A 22265-nucleotide genomic window follows, 5' to 3' on the forward strand; every position below is an offset into this window, starting at 1 on the left:
TACAGTATTATAATTTATCCAATCGAAATAAAACGGTATTTATCAAACAAAACTTTTAGTTGTCATTTAATTGTAGGAAAACTTGTTTTAAAGGGCATATAATCAGCTTTACCACCGTGTTACATCTCGAAACACTGATCTTTTCAAATTCACTTTTGTATACTAATAGTCCAACAAATCAGAACCCCAAAACTGTGTTGATGCTGTTGGACTATTTATGGGTCTGATAGCACCCATTAATAAAATCGAGTAATTGTTTGCAGACAAACCGGTCCGTAAAATATCTGTGTACATTTTAGACCCTTACCGATATTGATCTCGTCTCTTGAGGTATCGTCGGTTGAAGGGTCTTTTTGGCGATATGTACATAATATTTCCGGATAAAATCCTACGTTTGCGACTTGTAACTCCGCATGGAATAACACAACCCTATATACTGTGGCCATTTTGAATTTCGTGCTAGATAGGCTGTTACCAAATACCGAAAAATGTCTAAACTATACTCGGACGTTTCCAGGAAAATTTGCGTACAGCAAAATTGCACATTTTAAAGAACAGTTGATACCAACAACTCATCCATCAATATCAAAACAGATTTGGGGGGGGGGGGGTGATTTATCGGAATAGTATATTATGTCCTGTTTCTTAAAAGTCGATAAGTAAACAATGGAGCCTGCCTCGAATAATATCTCTATTCAAAGAGCACCTCACTATAATGAACGCTTTTCATAATTCGCAATGAAAATCTGATATTACTATTCTCTGCATACAGGAAATCTGTCTTATGTGGACAGGGGGCTCATTTTAAAAAAAAAATATATAATAATTTCCACTGTATATAAAGAACAGTATAAACGTTCAAAATCTGATGGGTACTAATTTTGTGACAGAATATTGCTATGTTTAACCTGTTTTTATGTTCACCTTTTCGAAACACAGAAATCTCATTAATACTGGATATATCGGTTGTGGACAAGGAGGACAGTGTCATCTACGGGAGAGGATACATTTACATGTGTATAACTATATACATAAACGTCTCCATCTTCACCATCCGCCACTCAGTCCCTCCCATTATGATCCAAATGTTAGTGTTTTAAACACGTTTTAGGACTATAAATAAATGTATAAATAATGTGTGCATAACATTGTGACGTTAAATCTTGATTTATGAGCCCGTAGTTAATTGGAAGACAGAATTTAAAATATTGATAAAACATGAATAGTGTCTTGAAGCTTTTTACGACAATACTCGAGAATATTTGTCGCTTAGGCAAGTTGTAATCTCAGACAGATATATGATGGACAATGCATAAATGCTGCACTTGTATTATGTTTAATGTATGTCAGTAGTTCTAACTGACACAATTTAATACCATCCTCTGGTGCTGGCACCAATTAATCAGGAGTGACAGTTCTTGTCTGGTGTGGGGAGTAGACTGGAGCCATGCTGAGACGACCTTGATGGAGTCATTCTCCATCTAAATTTTTAAAAGCAAACAATTGGGGAAATCTCTACGAGTGTGTTTGACTTGTTCCAAGCATAAATTAAAGACACGAAACGCATTGCATAATCACGAAGTATTCACAATTTCATTTCTCTACTCAATTAATTACTGCTAAATTTAAATTTAATTAGGAAAGACATGATGTTCTTAGCGCTTAAGCCACTGCATTTATTTTGGTGTATGTACTCTGGTTCAGCTTCTGCCACGATCGTTAATCATTAATTTATCAAGTGATTTATCTCTCTCCTATTTTGCCTGAATAGCGTATGTTTACGTAAAATTGTGTGAAATCATTAATTAACTGCTGCTATCCATGTAAATTTCATATCAATTTTAAGGGAAGGGCTTATTCTAAGTTGTGAGAACTTGTAGCCCGACCCCATTTGTTAACATTTAAAACAATAAAATATGTTTAAATCAAAGTAGGTCAAAATAGCCCAAGAGGCAGAATAAGGGTGATTTATGAGGCAGGATAAGGGTCATTTGTGTGGTAGGATAAGGACTTGCCGCGTTTGATGTCAGCCTGGAAAATATATCTCGATATTGATGAAGTGTGCGTGAAAATATTATCCTTAATATGCATCGGTCTCGGATAGGTAAAATTTACCCCATAATCCCAATTTTGTATTTGTCACAAAATTCTAATCCCGAGGTTGTAAGTTTCCTTTCTGGCGCAAGGGTGCAATTTTCCTATCCGCCTCAGGGATGGATTCCAGGGGGTGGGGTGCTGTGTTGGTGGTGGTGCCGAAACGTTCCTCGAATAAGTTTATTTACAATTATATGATTACAATTATGCCCTGAAAATGCTTAAAATTCCCCCATCTGACCTTCCATCCAACAGATCCCTTGCCTAACTGTTTACGCACGTTACCCCACCCACCCACCCAACGATATTCCTGGATCCACCCTGCAACGCCGATGCGTAAAGAAGGAATATTTTTTTAACACTTTTCCTGATTAAAAAATAAGTGTCAAAGTCAAAATGACGTACTGGTGTCCTGCAGTACGCGCATTTTCCTTCGAATCTTTATACTAAGGGTAACGCTAAAGTAATACAATAGTAATGCTTATATCAAGATGAATCATTGATCTACAAATATCCTAATACTACTATACCACGAACAACACTTTTGAATTGATACTCTGTACTTTGTTGCTGGGGCATATTTGTCAAGCAATAAACGTAAGCACTTGTCATGTTGTACTGCTGAAGGAAGTAACGAAGTTGTTAGGCTGATTTGATTGATTGATTGAACATTACTGAATATATCCATTGGAACATGTTAAATATTCAAATTGCCAAAATAAAACAGTATTTTACACACCTTAATATGACAAGAAAAGGAATCAAATGAATATTTTGAATGAGTGGTTGTTATAATTCAAGCAAATTAATTTCCAGAATGAATTGATGACCATTCAGGTTTTCATTGCCTCTGTAGTAGTCCGAGTTTCCTCTGACCCTTGTCACTCCATTTTTGATATTTGAATATTTATGTTGGGGTGTACACTCCAACATAAATGTCCAAATATCAAAAATGGGGTGGAAGGGTCAGAGGAAACTTGAACTACCTCTGTAGACACAACAATCATACTTTGAGCAACTCATATAGATTGAGTAAAATTTTTAATAGACGTATTAAATCTTTGCTATTTTCAAGATCAACTTCCATCTAACAAAGAAACTAAAGACACTATGTTTCAGTAAGTGTGTTTGACGTACTTGCTAAGTAGTGTTATAATGGGTTGTATGAATGTACATGTATTTGTCATGAGTCAATGAAACTAGTGTTCACCTAATGAGCTTGAACTCATTTGTATCCATTCCAGTTTGTTAGATATACAAAACAGAAGTGCCGCTTATTTCTTAAAAGAATATAATTTTAAATATTCAGACCACATGAGACATATATCTAATTTAATTGAATAATATTGCAAAAACTTCATAGGGTTATCACTATTGTAACTATATGCTTACTCCCATTAACACATATTTAAAGAGGGTATCTCAAAGTTTGACATTTATGTTTTGTTCGTAACTGCATGACCAAAGAGTAAAATTCTGTTTCACTAAATGTTCTTGAAAAATGTCCTTAAATTGGGATTTCCCATGATGTTGCTTGTTACACCTCTGACAATGTATTATACACATGAACCTAAGGTTAATTATTGAAAAAAGACATCATTAGACCTTTCTTCACAAACAAAATAAGGTATTTTGGGGAGACACACACACACACACACACACACACACACACACATATATATATATATATATATATATATATATATATATATATATATATACTGCATTTTAATCCTCCATTATGGAAAAGTTTGTTATTTGACAACTCACCATAAGAAAGAAAATTTGAGATATTTGGTGAAACTTAAACTGGGGCCAGCCTATTTGGAATACAAATACAATTTTCCACTAAGAGTAAAAGTCCAGATATTTTTTCTACATTCTTAATTTTTAATATATATATATATATATATATATATATATATATATATATATATATATATATATATATATATATATATAGTGGTTTTGTTTCCCATGAACTGTGTGTTTTAGTATTCATCATATAATTTAGCTTATTGATAATTAATCATGTAAGAATAACGTTTACACCAAGTTTTCTGTGAGCTCTCAAACAATACTCTGAGCCACCCACCCCCCCAGGTTACAACTATTCATTTGTGTTGATTGCCTATCGTGGTTTGAAATTTGTGGTCTTGAACTATGTGGGAAGAATTTCCAGACATATCTCATGCACAGGTCGAGATGGTGGGATAAGATTATCCTCATCGTATTTGTGATAAACGGAATGATAAGTTCCTTGACAGATGACATGGAACAGGATTGGTAAAATGTTTATGATGCAAGTTCCAGCCTTAAATCCCCCTCCTCCTGATTCTCAGCATACGAAAGTAGAGGGACAATTGACAGATGGACAAAAGTTAAATCAAATACGTTACAAATACACAGGTGGATGAAAAGATGAATGCATAGGTAAATAGACTTTTATTCTACTATCAAATTTATAAAAAGAAAAAGATACACTTATAGTTGTCTTCTAGTACATATTTTGATGAGGCGTATTATGTGCATTAACATTAATTTAAGTTATGCAGTCTCATGATTAAATCTGTTAAATTCCACCTCTGGAAAATATGGATTGCATGAAGAGTAGTGTGAAAGAGAACACCAGAATTAAATATTTATCGATTCATACAGATGCACCTATTCTAAACTTTACAACCTTGCAAATTACAGGTGGACTAGCAATTCACTCATTTAATACTCTGGTTTGTTCAAATTGTATTTCACCTTTAGTCTGAACCTAGTGCACAAGATGTGCACTTGATGTAAGGCTTGGTTCGGACACATTTGCATTTTCACGAAATTTGTGTATGAGAATTTCAGTTTGATGTATTTATAAAAACGTACAATCGTTAACTAAAGCCACGAAAATGAAATACTGTGTATCATATAAGTTACATTCAGAATCAACACTGCACATATATTCAAAACTTTCTTAGATAAAAAATACACAAAACACTATGCAATACCAAATGCAGGAATGATTGGCCCTGATTGGACCGATATACTGACTATGGTATATGTCAACTAAATATATTTTATCATCCTAAATCATATATAGTAGAAGAGTTTTAATTCAAATCAATCATGGCATCTATGCATAAGAAGCATGTTCTCATCATGGCCAAAACAACTGAAAATTTCACATACAGTAGTTAAAAGGATAAGGTACAGCATGACCATGAGCTCAAGGAAAGGGTTTGCATACCTAGAAACAGATCAACAAGAATTACACAGCCATTTGACATTTCAGTGAAAGTTTCACGAGAGTCTAGTCCACAAAATATGTATTCGTTGCATGGTCTTGATATATTATTGTCAGCTCTTCCAGGATTACAATGCATGCATTCCATTATGTCGAGCTGTCTGTGCTTATACATGTATTCCAATTAAAAATCAAAAGCGCACGTAGGTCTGTATGTATGCATAGAGTTTAACGGCACATCAACACAATCCTGGTTAAGCAAGTCCAACTAAAAGTTAAGTTCTAAAAATGTAGAAGTTAAAGGGAAAAAATGGGGGGAAAAACCCACTTTAGGACAGATTCCTATGTTCGAGGCATAAAACTTCGCTTGTTATATCAATCTGAAGACTTTAATTTCATCTAATTCTTCTTCAAATATTATTATCATGTCACTCTTATCATTCAAGCATAAGCCAGTAGGGTTTTTAAGTCCATGACTACGTGTGAGTACAATGCCAAGTTGCCTCCCTTCCTGAGTTACCTGCACCACAGTTTTAGATTCTTTTCCACAGCAGTAGATGAACCCCTTTTTATCAACAGTGATCCCATGTGCCTGTTTTAGATCATTGCTTTGAAATGTATAAAGTTTCTTTCCTTCTGTGTCCATGGCTATAATGTTATTCCTACTTGTGTAGTAAATTATTTGTCCATCCGGACTTACACAGTGGGTATTTTGACAACTCAAGTTATCAAATGACTTTATCTCAGTGATAACATGGTTTGAATTGTCATATTTAAGTAGAGAATCTCCCTCAAAGAATCCCGTATTTGTGTGGATAATAAAGTAGTTTTGATAATATGTTATTCCATAGCACCAACAGCCAACAAAAATTGTCCTCAGCGGGATCAGACTATTAGTTGCAGATACAAGTTCGATGTTCTTTGCTACTGTGACAGCCACTGTGCAGTGGTCCATGCGGCAAATATGTCCAGGCTCATCATCCATGTTTATATGAGATACACACTGAAAATCCCAATCAAAAAGCTTTAATTTCCGATTGGCCATATCACATAACACAAGCCTGTCACCAGGAAGGAAAACTCCAGAATTAACATGGCTCTTTGCTCCATCACTTGGAATGTTAGCACTGAATGTGAATTTTGCTTCGAGTTGAGCACGAGGTCGCGTGATTTTCGAAACGACAAATGGTAAATTAGGAGGTAAAATGGGTGACTTAGACGAATTTCGCAGCACTTGACCTAATGAATTCAACATGTGAATGAACTCTTCACTTGTGGTATCAGGATGAAATTCAAACTCAACATCTTCCGAGTCTTCATGAGTCAGATCATAATTCTCAAGATAACTAAAAAGCTGTTGTGATACCTTTATAATAGTTATGTATATTTTTGTCTGGTCATGTAATTTTGTGCTTTCAATTAGCATCTTTTCGGATGTTTCAATTGCAGCAATAATGCTCATACACTCTGTGATTTGATCCGATGCCATGATTGTTTCTTGCTTAAACATTTCTTCCGATTCCCTAACAGTGACTGCCTCCAGTTTGTCAATAAGGTCTTTAATTGCACCAGTCCGCTGCTTTATGGTCTGGGTAATTTTTGAATTTTGTTCCGTCAAATATTTTAGATATTTATACCTATTTTCACGTAATGTGATAAACATCTCTTTTACTGTTATTATATTTTCCAACAATTCCTTTAAGGCATCACCATCTGCTGTATTTTTAGACAGATTCTCAATAGGCAACAATTCTTCACATTTTCTGTGATCATTAAAGGCACAGTTCCTACAGCAAAGCTCTTTGTGATTTTGACAAAAATATTTGTACCGTTTTAGATGTGTAGAACAAAGGTATATGGTGTCCTGGGAAGAATTCTGATTCTGATGCTCAGGCACTGACATTGCAGTGATTGTATGGTCCTTAGTTGCTTTGAAAATCTGGTGACAAACATAACAATTTTGACAGAGATATTCTGAGCATGTGATACAATATGCTACAGAGAATTTTTCTTTTCTGAGCGTCCAACATGGCTGGCAATAAATGGCATCATCTTTGGTGGACAGATGTGAGAGAACAGTCAAGTTTGTGGTAAGTTTTGAGGCCCATTCATCTGGGGACTGGGTGGCGGTGGGAGCAGGAGTATCATTTCTACATAGGGGACATGTTATGGTGTCTGACTTTTTACCCACCTCTCTCAAGTGAAGTACATGTTTGCATATACACTTTTCACAAAATGTATGAAAACATGGCATTGCTTTCGGTGATTTGAATGCTTCCAAACAAATTGGACACTTTAACTGTGTGCTTTGAACATTTGTACCATCTGCCATTGATAAGGTTGCTGAGTTCTTCACTGGAATATTAACAGAAACTTCTTCCAATATGGTGAAGACCCTTCGTGGACTACCTCTTTCTGTTTCCTTTATAGAAGCTCCACGGCAAAACCTACCTATGTGCTATATACTCATCCGATGAGATCTGCAATATAAATTACAAGTAATTGGATCCAGGGTCTTAGTCCATTATTTTGAATTGCTGCACATGTACACCGACCATGCAGTTCTAGCTCAGTTATGTTAGAAAATATAGGTACACTACACTGTGCCTGATAAAGACTCAAGAAGGTCGCTTAGATATAGCCTAATACTATAATGAATAATAATACAGCACACATTCATCACTTCAACTCACAATGAAATGTGGTCTGGATCTGACAACTTTGGCATAAATTTGTTCAGATTTTTTACATGTAACCATGTTACATCAGAGACACGGTGACAAATAATATTTAAATCACTGACTTTCAAATGATGCTTTTTTTATTATTTTTGCTGTTTCTTTTTATGATTTCTAAGTAATTTTAATGTCAATGATGGCCCATTTTTTGAGAAGACAGACACTGTGACAGTAATTATGACATTCTCAGCATGAAACTACAATATCTGAAAATGTCTTTCATATTTCACTTGATAAAATTTCAGGTTTAGAATTCATTTTTCTCGTGATCAATTAAATAGATATCCATGTTATCTCTCTATTGTTGACTGTAAATTATACAAGTACCAGCTTTAAGTTTTGTTAATTATTTTTGGAAGTAGATCTTTTACACTTAAGTGATGTAACACTTATTTTATGATATCAAATTATGTACTATAGTCAGACAGCAAGATGATGAAGTTATTAATTAAAAACAAAATAACTGGAGCAACTTACTGTCTTACTTGCATCCTTTATTGATGCAACACCCAAATCAATTTACAAGAACTTGAATCCAGACCACTACTCAAAGAAAATGTTTCTCAGACACATACCCAAGGCAAGTGAAAAAATCAACTGTCCTGACTCAAATTCCACTAGTCTGAAAGGGTTATATTTGTCTGCTTTTTATTTTTATACAATGTCGAAAACTGCTATACATTAAATTAAAAGAAAAATATAAAAATGCTTTAAATTTATTAACTTCTTGTATATAACTGCCTTTTAAAATAGTGTACTTAAGAAATGAAATTGCATGTGACCTTGCGTAATACAATTTTGATCTGATTTGATTTCATATAAGGCAAAGAAGAACTCAGTCCTAAAATTATGCTTTAGTGTTTTCAAAGAACATCGTGTAAACTCCAAATCTGATTCCATTTCATTTGGCAAAACATTTCCCTTTAGTTCCAACTAGTGTCCAATTACTCTATCAATATTCTTCTTACTGACTGCATCAACTACTATTCAAAATCATTTTATGTGTGTTATGCTTTAAACAGTTTTGATTTTATACATGATAATAAACCCTCATTCACAATGTGCTATAGTGTGCCTAACAAGTAACATGATTTGAACAATTTCACAATTTCTGCATGTTCAGGTGAGCAATTCTTAATAATTGTGGCATATATGTCTACTCATGTGATCTCTGGCCATTAGTACATCTTCAAATATGCCTTGTAATCGATGCAATCAGTATATTTCATCCTGATCTTTCGGGAAGATTATTCAGGACCTTACTTTCCACATGCGAGTCAATCAAAACACAAACAAAGTCTGTGAACCACTAGTTTTTCTTGTGGCATATACCTTTACTCATGGGATCTGGGAATGTGTGTAGTCAATGCAAAGTCAATGTAAATCATCATGATTTGCAGGGAAGAGTATCCAAAGCTGCAGAACTCTCTACATGTTAATCAATCAAAGACGAAAACTGATACGACATTGAAAAAGCCACCGGTCTTTCCTGGATCATTCAGTAGAAACAATAGCTTCACCTTTCATAATTAGTTCATGTCAGATGAAAGATCCACTCCATGTACCAACCAAACTGGAGGCTACTAACTCTTGATCTAAATATTTTAAAATATAATGTAATTCTCTCTGTTCAGTGAGGTGAAAACTACTGTATTGAATGCTTTTCATTGTTAATCCAATAGCTTACAATAACTGCCAAACAATCATATTGCTATTGCTTGATGAGTGTGAACAAGGAACATCTCATTATTAATGTTGGGCTAGTGAGCACTAATTAATGGTAACCAATGAAATATGAAGAACAAAAATAGTACAGATGGAACCCTAGAAGCTAAATATTAATAATTTAATAGCGTCTTTCATGAACTTCAAAGTGAAAATACCACACTTTCTCTGTGCACTCAAGGTTTCTTTCAGACAAATCAGATTACACATCTTTGGACTAGCCAGATGGGCAGCTCAATTAGAATGACAGGTCTTCATCTAGATTCAGTTAAACCCTACATAATGAACTATCAATTTTTGGAACTCTCAATCAAGACTGCAACATAAAACATTAAAAAAAAAAATAATACCTCTGTCTCCACAAGCTTATTCAGGTGGGGCAAAATACAAACACTAAAAACATTAATTAAAAGTTCCTTACTGACACCACTGATAGAGCAAACAAAATGGGGGGAGGGGGGTTGTGTCACTTTAAATGCATTATTGGCTATGTCATTATACCAAGAAAACTAGGTGTCTCTCCCAAGGACACAATGAAGCAACCAACCCAAACTGACTTTGGCAAGTATCAAACCCACAACTCTTTTATTATGAGTCTGACATTTTACCAATTGAGCTATGGTGGCTCCTTAAAGGAAAAATTATCTGAATCAGAAGCATATCTTATTTCAGAGAATAGTTTTAAGATTTGACAAAATGAATGTTAATGAGAATGTGTGGCTACATGTAAGGCAGTGGTATGTTTCAAAATTTGTTAATAGGACTGATTTTGCTGTACAGTAGTTTATCAACATACAGAAGATTCAGGCTATCTGCAGACAAACAGATACACTGACAATGTATCAGGTTGATTCTTGCTTGTTTTGGGAATATTCAACACACATTATATTAAGCTTCATCTGAAGAACATGTATTAGAACTTATAAAAATATTTTGCATGTATTATTCTGTGTAACATGGGACAGGTGAGTGAATGTATAAGTGCATAAGTGCTAAGTGGTCCAAAGAGATGAACAAGCTCTACATCATTTTCTGGGTTTGCTACATCAACAGTCTTGAGGCTTACTACCATGTTCATGCCTTCATCCAAAAACTTTACGGTTTGAACAGCTTGATCCTGTTAATAAAGGAAATATTGATATACCTGATTTTTCTTTTTATTTCTTCATGTATTAAATATCCAAAATGAGTGTACACTAGTGTCCTCATGTTTATATCCACTATGATCCATAGGTCCTACATTGTCAAAGAAAAATGTGAATAGCATCTGATTCATAGCTCGTGGATCACAAGTTTAAGCCTCAGTGCCAATGCGTTGATTCCAGTTATCCTTAAAGAAGATATTTGTCCTCAGCTCAGCCTATGTAAGGTCTGTTATATGTGGCAAAAATAGCTGATAACAGCTAATGGTGCTTGTTAAATATTGACTTGTCACCTAAAATGAAATGTATTGCCATATGTACTTGCTTACAAGTCGATCCCAACTGCAAACTGTACAGACCTAGATATCCCATCGCATGATGCACTTGCAATTCTGGGTCTATTCAGTTTGTTAGATTCCAAACCACATAGGTTATATAGTTATCTTGTAAATCTGTAGAAGGGCAATATGTATTTTTAGTAATCTCCTTTTCCACTCACAGAAACCAGTATCTGTGTCTGCATCAGCTGTTTTGCACCTGCAGGAGGTAACAATATGAAGGTTGTTGTTGTTGTTGTTGTTGTGGGGTTTAACACCATTTTTCAGCACACTATAGGCTATACATGGCAGCCAGTATTAATGGTGGAGGAAGAACCCGGAAAACCCCGGAAAGAACCACCGACCCACGAGAAGCTACTGGCAAGCTTTCTCACATGCCCACATTGGCTGAATCTTAGACTCGAACCGCCGCAGACAGAGGTGAGATGGCAGTGATCCGTAACGAAGAGCACTTTAGACCACTCGGCCACTCGGGGCCCCACAATATGAAGGATTGGCTTTGTTAGTCATTTCTGCTCTGCACGAGGAAACTGCACTATTTCTTCAGGTTTGAAGATAAGACCATAATGCCTTCCAAATTTAGGTGAAGACATGAAACTGGAAATAAAATGTTTTAAAAGTATTCATGCAGTCTAATACAAAAGGTATGGTGCCCAAGTTGAGCCACGTACCTGATCAAATGGAGCACCCTGAATTGGCCTTAAAGGTTGAATAAAAATCACTGACACCTAACTGGTAGTCTGTTTGGAAGATTTTTAAAAAATTATTATGGATAAAAATGGCATATGAACAGATGAGATGTCTGTGTCTTTCTATAATATGCATACCAGAAATATGTCATCACAAAAAATGGCACCTACTACTGAGACACCTTCAAAAATACAAGGAAAATCAAGTGTATCAATAATGATAGAGTGTATCATGAATAATATCAACATGCAATAAAGGTCACTTCACCCCTAGTACACTGTGAGTAATCTGTCATTCATGCATGCCCAGAAGTAAAGAAAGCGATCTATGACATTGTTTATGCTAGGTCAGCTTCTCCAAACTATTCCAGTTAACCCATGACAAGAACTTTGTAGTTCATCTCTGAATATACTTTAACATGATTTATTAGGATTTGAATACACTGGGAAGTTCAGTAATGACAAACAAATACAGGTACTATAGGTAAAATAAACCTGTTATCTGAGTCTTTGAAAATACTGTAAATATGTACTGTCCTGGACTCTGATGCACTTAAGCACTTACTTTCAACATTTCAAAAATATACTCCTTTCATAATAAAACTTCTCGTTACTTTTAAAACTTTGGCTATTTTAGAAAAGTATGCAAAATAAATAATGATGATATCTTCCATAATACAAGTACTCTTCTTGGCATGCTTTCAACCTGGTACCCATTGCAAGAAAATCTATGTATTATGGCACTTGTTTTGACTTCACAGAAATCTACTTCTGCCTGTGACAATGTTGTACATATGCACCAGCAAAACAAATATACTGCAGAGCAACATCATTAGCACATAGAAAATACAAGGTTACTGGAAATTTATCACAATTTTAGTTTTGGAAGCCATTTTCCACAAAAGCTAAAAGAATCCGAAAGTGGGAATAACATGATGGCATTAAATTAAAACTCTTTACTTGTAAGTAAAAAATATTTGGTATAGCTTATGACATGTTCTTAAAAAATAATTGGAAATACGGATATGCAGAACATTAATCCTTCACTATACTGTTTTGGTACTTCACAATTGATTTGCATCCTTCATAACTCATTTCTTTAGAAGTGCAAATAATCAAGGACAAAAGACACAAGTAACATGAGAATTTAATTTCAATTTGCTTTCATTCTTGCCATTATATATGTGGTATCAAATATTATACAGGTCCAAATAAGTTAATTATCTAGATTATCTTGAAGGATGGCTGAAAATTTACTGTGAAAATAAAATTGTTTGATATCAGATAGAAAATCTTAATACTCTGAAAGTAATACCAAAAAAAAATGTAGATGCTAATCATGAAATATATCATACATGCTTTTCATGTAAATATGCACAAATTATAAAAACCAAGCACCACCTCAAAATTAGTGAGACCTCCAGGTGAAACTTTATAAATCTGTACAGTATTCAAAACACTATGTTACTGATGCAATTATCCAATGTACCACACTGCCATCATTATGTTTAATAGCTGACTGGCTCTCTATTATGTCAAGAAGTTTGATCTCCCCCCATCAGAATAGTTAATATTTTTATGAGAACTTACTGACTGGTATTAAAATAAGTTAGTAAAATGGAGTATTTATTTCATAGTATGTATATATTTTTGGTTCAATTCATAACTGATAATAATAGGATTTCTGTCAAAATCTTCAGTCTGTATTACTCGGTTTTGATCGGAGTAAATAAATATTGTGTTCATGACATCACTGAAACATGCATTCTCTTGAAAAGTTTGAGTTCTGGTGGCAGAGGAGATTTTTTAAATTTGCCCATCAAATTTCTTAATTTAAGGCTAAAATACAACTTTTTCAGCAATTATTGTTTAATAATTGAAGATTTGGATATACATGCATGTGCATATTAGGTATTTTGGGTTTGTGTTGTCCTGGAAATTTATATTAGACATGTACACCTCTCATATTTACTTCACAGTATCTAGACAGTGAAATACTAACTATTGGCTGGGAAGCAGAGCTAGTCACCTATAACAGTAGACATGTGGATTCAATGCGAGCAGAATATCTCAAAAATTGCCTGGATGGCAACTAGCTTTCCCTGCATCAAGCTGTTTAAGTTCACATAGTTTTTCAAAATTATCACCAAAGGAAAAGGCTTGCGTTTGCATTCAGAGCATCACTTTGTGACAAAAGTATCTTCAGATGTGAAAAATGTAGGTATAAATTTGGGGTTGGGGTGCATAAAACTTTTGTTATACCGGTAAGCTGCCATTGACTTCTCAGGTCAAAAGAATGATATTCTTATGTTCTGTTTTATTATAGTTTTCCAAAATTATGGACCTTTTTGACCTCACTTGTGTATTTTATTTTTATGATTTTATATTGGGTGTATGAAGCAATAAATCTGTGCGTAATAACTATCCTTTGCACCTATAAGAAAAACTTTCCTTGTGTTGTGCAGTAAACCACATCTACTATTACTTACTGTTTGTTTGTATGTATGCAAGGAGTTATTATCCATCAGCTTCATTATACTACAATCCTTTTTTCCCCCATCCCACTCGCTGCTGTATGGAAGATTCAGTGCAGGGGAGGTAACCGTTCTTTGCACCTCTATTTGCATCAGCACAAAGTATCACATTTGCGATTAACTTACTAGATATGGGAAAATAATGGGAATCTTAATGTCTTTTCTTGCTTCTTGTGTAGGTGTGAATCTCTGTTCTATTTTAATGAATACTATTAATATTTCAGTACAGATACACAAAAACAATTGTAGAACATGTCAACACACATTCTTGACAGCAACTGAACACCATAAGAACTGATACAGTTCAGCTAAATCATAAACATACCACCAATGGAACTGTCATGCAAACAGTGATGCATGTGGCATTGTGTGGGCCATATTTTGGGTGAGAAGAATAATAAAAGTTTTAGCACACAGGATTTCCACCTTTATGATCCCACTGTGAAGTTGATATCTGCGATTCATATCTCACATTTTAGCGCTAATAAGAAATGTATCTCGTACTTAAGTGATAATAAGAAAGGTATCAGTGTTACACATCTATCTTGAAAATTCTAGATTCTGTTATCAAAGGAGTAAAAGCTTAAAAGTGACATAATGGTTACGCCAAATGTATCCTATTGGGTAAATATTCTTTTGGGTTTATGGCTTTATGCCATATGTATGTTCATTGCTTGATGGTTAAGCAGCCCTGTAAGAAGAGCTTGCATATAATATCCAGTTACTTGCTTCTATTGACTTGACTACTTCCTCAAAGCAGTGTCTCAACAAATGTTTAGATACATGTAGTTAGAATGTAAGCTGTCAGAAGAGTGGATCATTCTTTCCTCTCTGCATACTGATGGACATAGGACACAATTAATTTTATTATATGTTCTCTACATTTGTTTCTCAGTACTGACCTTTCCACTGTGTGACAATCAATACAAATCACATGTTAATCTAAAATACATTCAAAGATGATTTCACGGTGAAGTTCTTGTCAAAGGTTGACCAGCATGTAAAAAGAACACAGATTTCACTTCTGGATCATCACCAAGGCCTTATTACTCACTGTACACTGTCGCCAAAATACACACAGACAACAACAACCTGAGCTCATATTATCAAGAATAAACAGTTACCTTTAAATCCCTACCAAAAATGCATAAATAAAACTCTTCTATCACCACCAAATTGAGAGAGGATAAAATGTTCTAAAAATAGACTAGAACAACATTCGTGGGTACTGAACTTGAAGTATTAATTGTAACCCGATTTCTGACACCTGGCCCCATGTTTTACACCAATTTTAGTCAAACTTTCTTATTTGCAAGCTATACCTATTTCAACTTTATACATGAAGTCTTTTTGAATTTCCTTGCAAACAAAACATGTGACACCTATCAGAAAGTATGTAGAGCTGGTGTTCCACTGGGTGCAAGTTCTGGTCCAAGTGCTCTAGAGAAACCAAAACTAAATTTGCTATATCTTCCTTAATTATAGGAATTTTTCAATGCAGTTAAAACCTAATTGTAATATAAGATAAGCCCTGTCTGAAAATATCTTTGAAAGTTACAAGTATTAATAAATTAAATTTTAATGGCAAATTAAATAAACATTTAAATTTTAAAAACTAAATTTTACTGAAAACTTACATTTTCATACAAGTTTTAAAACACAGTTTGACAAAATTTAGACAGAAAAGTTGACTAATAAATGGTTTTTAAATTAAATGGTAGTCTGGGTCTGTACAACTGATTACATTTTTCCCAGGGGTAGTGAAGCAACATAGCTCATAGTGATTTTGGCAGCAAACCGCAATATGACTGTCCAGATGCATATGGGTGTACACACTAAAGAAACAATGACAGGTGCTATATTCCACATTTATTGTGTCAGGTACTTAGGCAGTTGTTTCCATAACTAATAGCACATTCAGATTTAAAGTTTAGATGGAACCACTACCATGTTTTATAGCAAAAATGCATTCCATTTCAATGTCGATAACTAAAAAAGGTGGCAATGTGATAGGAAAATAGTTTCTAGGGAGGATCTACCTTACTGAAAAATGGTGCTGATCTCTCTCGTGAAGACCTAAGCCATGTCTTTGAGGTGCTATATATCAGTATGGTGATATGAACTAATCTTGGTCACTTATGGCAGTACACTGCACATGCCCTTATGAAACCATGCTATAACCACAGGACTACTGGAGAGCTTCCAAGCTGATTCAACTCTAACACTTTGTTCCAGATACCAGGCTGGACCTGAAAAGATACAATATGTTTCACTTAATTCTAGAAAACAGTAAGATCTATGTAAATGAAGTTAAAATCTGTTAGATATGGTGATTTCAAAATAACATTATGATTAAGGTTGCAAGCATGGGGCAAAATATTAAACTCGACAGAGTGACACTTGGAAATGTGAAGCAATGGCCATGTATTAAAGTGATAAATTCATCCTAAATATATATGACATTTCTAGAAGCATATTTAGTCATTTACAGGTTAAATAACTAATCAGGTAGATTATGTATCATAAAGTTTAAGGCAATGATGTGGTGGTGAGGTTTGATCATTGGTGCAAACATTAGTACATACCAGTATACAGGAAAGTCAAGTGACAATGTACTAAATTAGAATATCTTATTAGGGATATAAATTTTTTGGATATTGCAAGTGAATACAGCCAAATGTGGTCACACTAAATGTGAAATTCTGATCCCCAAAACATGCAAAACAAGATGGAAATTTGCATATGTGGGACATATACAATGTACTTGTTAAGATCAAATGTGCAAACATAATCCAAATGATCTGTTAACATTTATAGTGTATTTTTAAGAGTGTTGGTTACCAATTATTAAGCTCATTGATTGAATGGAATCAGATATCAGCTGATGCTTCAATACCGCACTCTGTCAACGTACTAAATTGAAATATGTTACCATACATAGGCATATTCATGATGAAAATAACATTTTGGGATATTCTCAGTGCACACAGCCAGAAATGTGCCTTACAGATTCACTATAGGTACAATGTCAGCCTATATGATGTACTGAATGTGAACTTTTGATCCCAAACATTCTAAACTGGATGGATATTTGTTCATGTGGGATATGTAACTATGTTAATATCGGTTGTACAAAGTTAAATTCAAGTAATCTGTTTGAATAATTCTTATGTAATCTTTAGAGTGTCATTTAACAAATATTATTAGTATTTAATAATGCATAAGGTAAGATGGATCATTAGAATTCCCATAACATCATATAGGCCACAATGCCACACTACACCAATCAATATTTTAACCAAACTGAACAATAAAATGGATTGCATTTTGTGTTCAACTTACATCATTTTGCTGTTTTCTTACATCCAAGGGTAAACATACCTGGGGAAAGCATATTTTATCCCTTTGACCTGTATTTCATTCTAGACAGTTTAGAATGATTTAGTAGAGAACTTGAGTACTGAGGTTCTCGTATAAAGTTTTCATCACTGTCCTCTCACTAAATACCTTATAACTATGTTTATAAACAATTATTGAAGGCTATACAAGCAGATGTATGTTACTCAGGAAGTGACCCCCTAATAAATAGTCTGAATGGCCAATACAAATTATAATTTTGTCTTCGTGTATTTTAAATGAAGGTCTCATTTTGACTTACAAAGATGTTTTCTCTGACAAAATGTGACAAATATCCAACATTCGAGCTTGTATATGGTGTAGGAATATATACATGCTGATAACATTTACTATCATTCCCAAAAATATTACATATGTGCATTTTAGGGGGAATTTTTTTTTAATTAAAAAATTGATTAAAATTTTTAAAATAAAAATTCATTTTTTACTTTTAATTTTATTCTTATATTTTCAAAATCAACATACATAACATATTCAAATTTCATGTGTCTATCATTAATACTAATGATTTTATACTAATTTAAACTTTACTCCAATACTGCCCTGACAGGACATAGAACACACTTTTACTGTATGTTCTTTACATTTGTTTCTCAGTACTGACCTTTCCACTGTGTGACAATCAATACAAATCATATCTTAATCTAAAATACCTTCAAAGATGACTTCATGGTGAAGTTCTTGTCAAAGGTTGACCTGCTCTTTTTTGAGATGCTGGACTGTCAACATAGCAGCATGTAAACAGAACACAGATTTCACTTCCAGATCATCACCAAGGCCTTATTACTCACTGTGCACTGTCGCCGAAATACACACAGACAACAACACCCTGAGCTCATATTATCAAGAATAAACAGTTACCTTTAAATCCCTACCAAAAATGCATAAATAAAACTCTTCTATCACCACCAAAATGAGAGAGGAAAAAATGTTCTAAAAATAGACTAGAACTACATTCGTGGGTACTGAACTGGAAGTATTAATTGTAACCTGATTCCTGATTCCCCTAGCCAAAAGTCGGAATGACTCTACCTTTATCAACTGAAGGTAAAGGTACATGCCTTGTGGGTTTTTTTAAATGGATTTTCCCAACAGGAAAAGCATGTTTACAATTTTTGGGATTGGAACAGTCTAATTAGTTTAAAAAGTTTGCTGGAGTTAACAATAGTTTTTCCTCTGAAATTCTCATATTTTAACAGAATATTCAAACTGCATCAGTATCACTTGTTTCTTTTCTTTTTGCAGTTCTCTGTTAGCATCATAAAATATTAGGATTATTACAATCAGTCATGCTAACAGATGCACTAGTTTCAACCTCATCCAGATACTCATGCTAATCTAAGTGCACAAGAGATTTTCTGATGAGTTGTTTTGTGTTATGGTCATATTACAAGCCATGCAGTTGAAATGAATTTTCCACCATTAATTATGTACTTCTATATTGTGTGTTTAATTTTTGTCTGCGACTGAGGGTTGTGTCTACCGGATTTTTGTCATGATTCTAAGAAATAAACCAGATGTTTACTTGGGTTGGAGTTTAAGACCAGACCTAGTTTATGAGTTAGTATTTTTTTCCAGAAAATCTAGTGTCGCAAGTCAAGTGAAGTTTGTTTATAAAAGAGCTGGTAAACAATTATTCATTACTTTTATTATATGTCTGTGGAATAACTTATACTTGTGTTCACATATAACTTCAGAGGAATTATTTGAATTATTCATTGGAATTTACAAAGTGATCATTGTCTTTTTGGACTAAAACACTACTTCATGATTACTGAGTACTCATTCAAAGACAATCTGAATTTTATCATTGTGGTATACCAAGACATTCAAGACTAGTGGAATTCAATTGGAATATGCTATGCTTTTGGATTTGTGATAGGACATTTAGAATTATATGGAATTTAAGTCATAATACTTTAAGTTCCTCTTAAATTTTCACTTCAGAACATAGACATAAATACTTTGTTGAATTATCCTTACATTGTTGGTTTCACTTCCTTTTTGTTGCATATTTTATGACCATAGAGTCATAACATAATATCTGTCTTAATATTTGCTTTCATCTTGTACACTCCATCAATCAATCTAGTATTCAGTGATTTGGTGTCAGAGAAGAAATTTCTTTGTTAAATTGTATGTAGTATGTGGATACATAAAGTCAGTTTCAGTGCCCATTTATCAATGGGTTTATTTTACGTCACTCTGTAAACTTATCAGGATGCCACACAGCAGTATATCAATGTTCCAACATGATCTAATGTTCGTTGATTAAGCTCTGATCTCTCCCAATTAGCTTCACTGTGGTGATTACACCCCTCACACTATTGCTGCTGTTATTAGCACCACCAGATTAATAATGAATGTTTATTAACTGTTCTTTTTATATAGCCTAAAATTGCTTCCAAAGCACAACATTTACTTAACTGTGTGGTGGCTTTCTGTCAAGTTAGCTAGTACACTTAGATAACCTTTTCAGTTTTGTCACTGACAACTAAGAAAGTATATTTGTCAGATGGCTGAGTGGTGGTTTAAGGTGCTCGCCTTTACCAATTACTGTTATCTCCAATGTCTGCATGTATAATCTCTGCCGCAGCCAATGTGCATATATGAGAAAGCTTGCCAGTAGCTTCCCATGGGTCAGCAGTTCTTGGGTCAGTGGTTCTTTAGGTTCTTCTTCCACCAGTTATAGTCCTCCATGTATTGTCTATCTTGCGCTTGAAAATGGCATTAAACCCCAAACAACAACAAATCTCTGTCATTCACTCATAAAATTTTTAACTCCAAAATTCCTTCTTGACATTTAAGCAGCATTGTAAAGGAATTTTGGTAACATCATGATGCTACAAAGGTATAAAAAGACAAGAAAGATCTGAGGTTGCACACAATTTTTAATTTTGTAAGAAATGCAGGCAGTCATAACTAACAATATACGTTTTTTACTGCAAAGCAGTGACTTTGTTAAAAGAGATAGAACATTATTAATTCTGCATACAATAAATTACTAGATAACGTATAAATATGTGATATATACACAATTTTGGACAGAAACTATTTTGAGCAGAATGTTTAAGGTGGCTGGGGATAGATTCATAAATTGGTCCCGTCACATTTCTTAACATAAGCTATGATGAGACTTCTTCAGCAATTATTGTTTAATAATTAAAGATATCATGGATATATGTGTGAATTTGATGCTTCGAGATTCTGTGTTCTTGAAACTGATGTGAGTCATGTAGGCTCCAATAGTAACTTAACAGTATCTAGTCAGTTAGCTACGATGTCATACCCTCGACATGGTCATTAACGATGTCATGTGATTTGGATTTTTAACGTAACTTTAACAATTTTTCAGTCATATCGCAACGATGTCTGCAATGTGGTAGTTTATAGTGATGTCTAGCACTGGGGCATCATGCTGCAGACATGTAGCATGATGTCCCACCCTGTCACATTATCCTGACACCAGGCCGACCAGTCCTAACACTGACCTCCAAATGCTGAGCGCCAAGCGAGGCAGCTGTTAGTACCAATTTTGTAAGTCTTTGATATGACTCAGCCGGGCATCGAATCCACGATCTCCCGCATCCGAGACGGACGCTCTAACCACTAGACCACCGGAGGTGATTAACGAAGTAGGGACACTAGAATTTAGTACTAATATTAGTGCCCCCATTTCGTGGACGTTGAGGCTACGACATCTTAACTATTTTGTAGTTCAGTGAACTTTTAGGTCAGCGTCATTAATAGTCCTACATGTAAGACAGATCACATGTTGATTTTGTTTAGGTGACGCCCACAACATAAATATCAGCGTCAGGTTGTACATGTTGGACTACGTCATTAAATGTAGCTAAAAGTAACTTATTCGTTTACAATATTTCCTGTGAAACGAATTAGGTATTTCATGCAACAATTAATGATCTGACCAGAAATTTTACTTTCTTACAGAAAGGATAAAATTCCAGATGCTCTTTGGAACGAACCATGGGTAGGTGGATATGGCATTCAACTTTTGCATAAAAACTGTCCTATGCACCCTTATTACACTGCGTCGAAACGGGTATCGTCAAAAAGGGATGGGATATCTGTGTACCCGTCTAAAGAATTACGGACAAATTTTGTTATGTCATATCAGTAAGATAGTAATGTTTTTTGAATTTTACCCAGGCCACGGAAGTCAAATAAAAGGAAGGCGTCCATTCGCTCGCCTGCCGTGTAGTCCTACATGTAAGACCTCGACGCTGAGAATCACCGGAACGCACCGAAACACCGGAACGCAATGAAAACACCTCAACGCACTTATGTAACTTGGGGTGTGTTTATTTCTTCTTTTATTTTCTATATTTAACCATATTT

The 22265-nt window shown here is 34.5% G+C and overlaps 1 protein-coding gene across 2 annotated transcripts; it reads right to left on the reverse strand.

Annotated features, from left to right (window-relative positions):
* Positions 1-4520: 4520 nt before the first annotated feature.
* LOC149799577 (uncharacterized) lies at positions 4521-22141 on the reverse strand. 2 transcript variants are annotated; one of them, XM_089958914.1, is made up of 3 exons: positions 22073-22141; positions 16534-16738; positions 4521-7803 (listed from the first exon to the last, which is right to left on the reverse strand). In XM_089958914.1, the coding sequence occupies exon 3, from the start codon at positions 7653-7655 to the stop codon at positions 5694-5696; it is 1962 nt and encodes a 653-aa protein (XP_089815040.1). In that variant the 5' UTR covers positions 7656-7803; positions 16534-16738; positions 22073-22141; the 3' UTR covers positions 4521-5693. The 2 variants fall into 2 exon arrangements, with proteins under 2 accessions (XP_089815040.1, XP_089815039.1); XM_089958913.1 differs by having other exon boundaries at positions 16529-16738.
* Between the last annotated feature and the right edge of the window lie 124 nt (positions 22142-22265).

Source organism: Sinohyriopsis cumingii, chromosome 5 (genome assembly GCF_028554795.1).
Source record: "Sinohyriopsis cumingii isolate HCF-2022 chromosome 5, ASM2855479v2, whole genome shotgun sequence".
NCBI lineage: Eukaryota > Metazoa > Mollusca > Bivalvia > Unionida > Unionidae > Sinohyriopsis > Sinohyriopsis cumingii.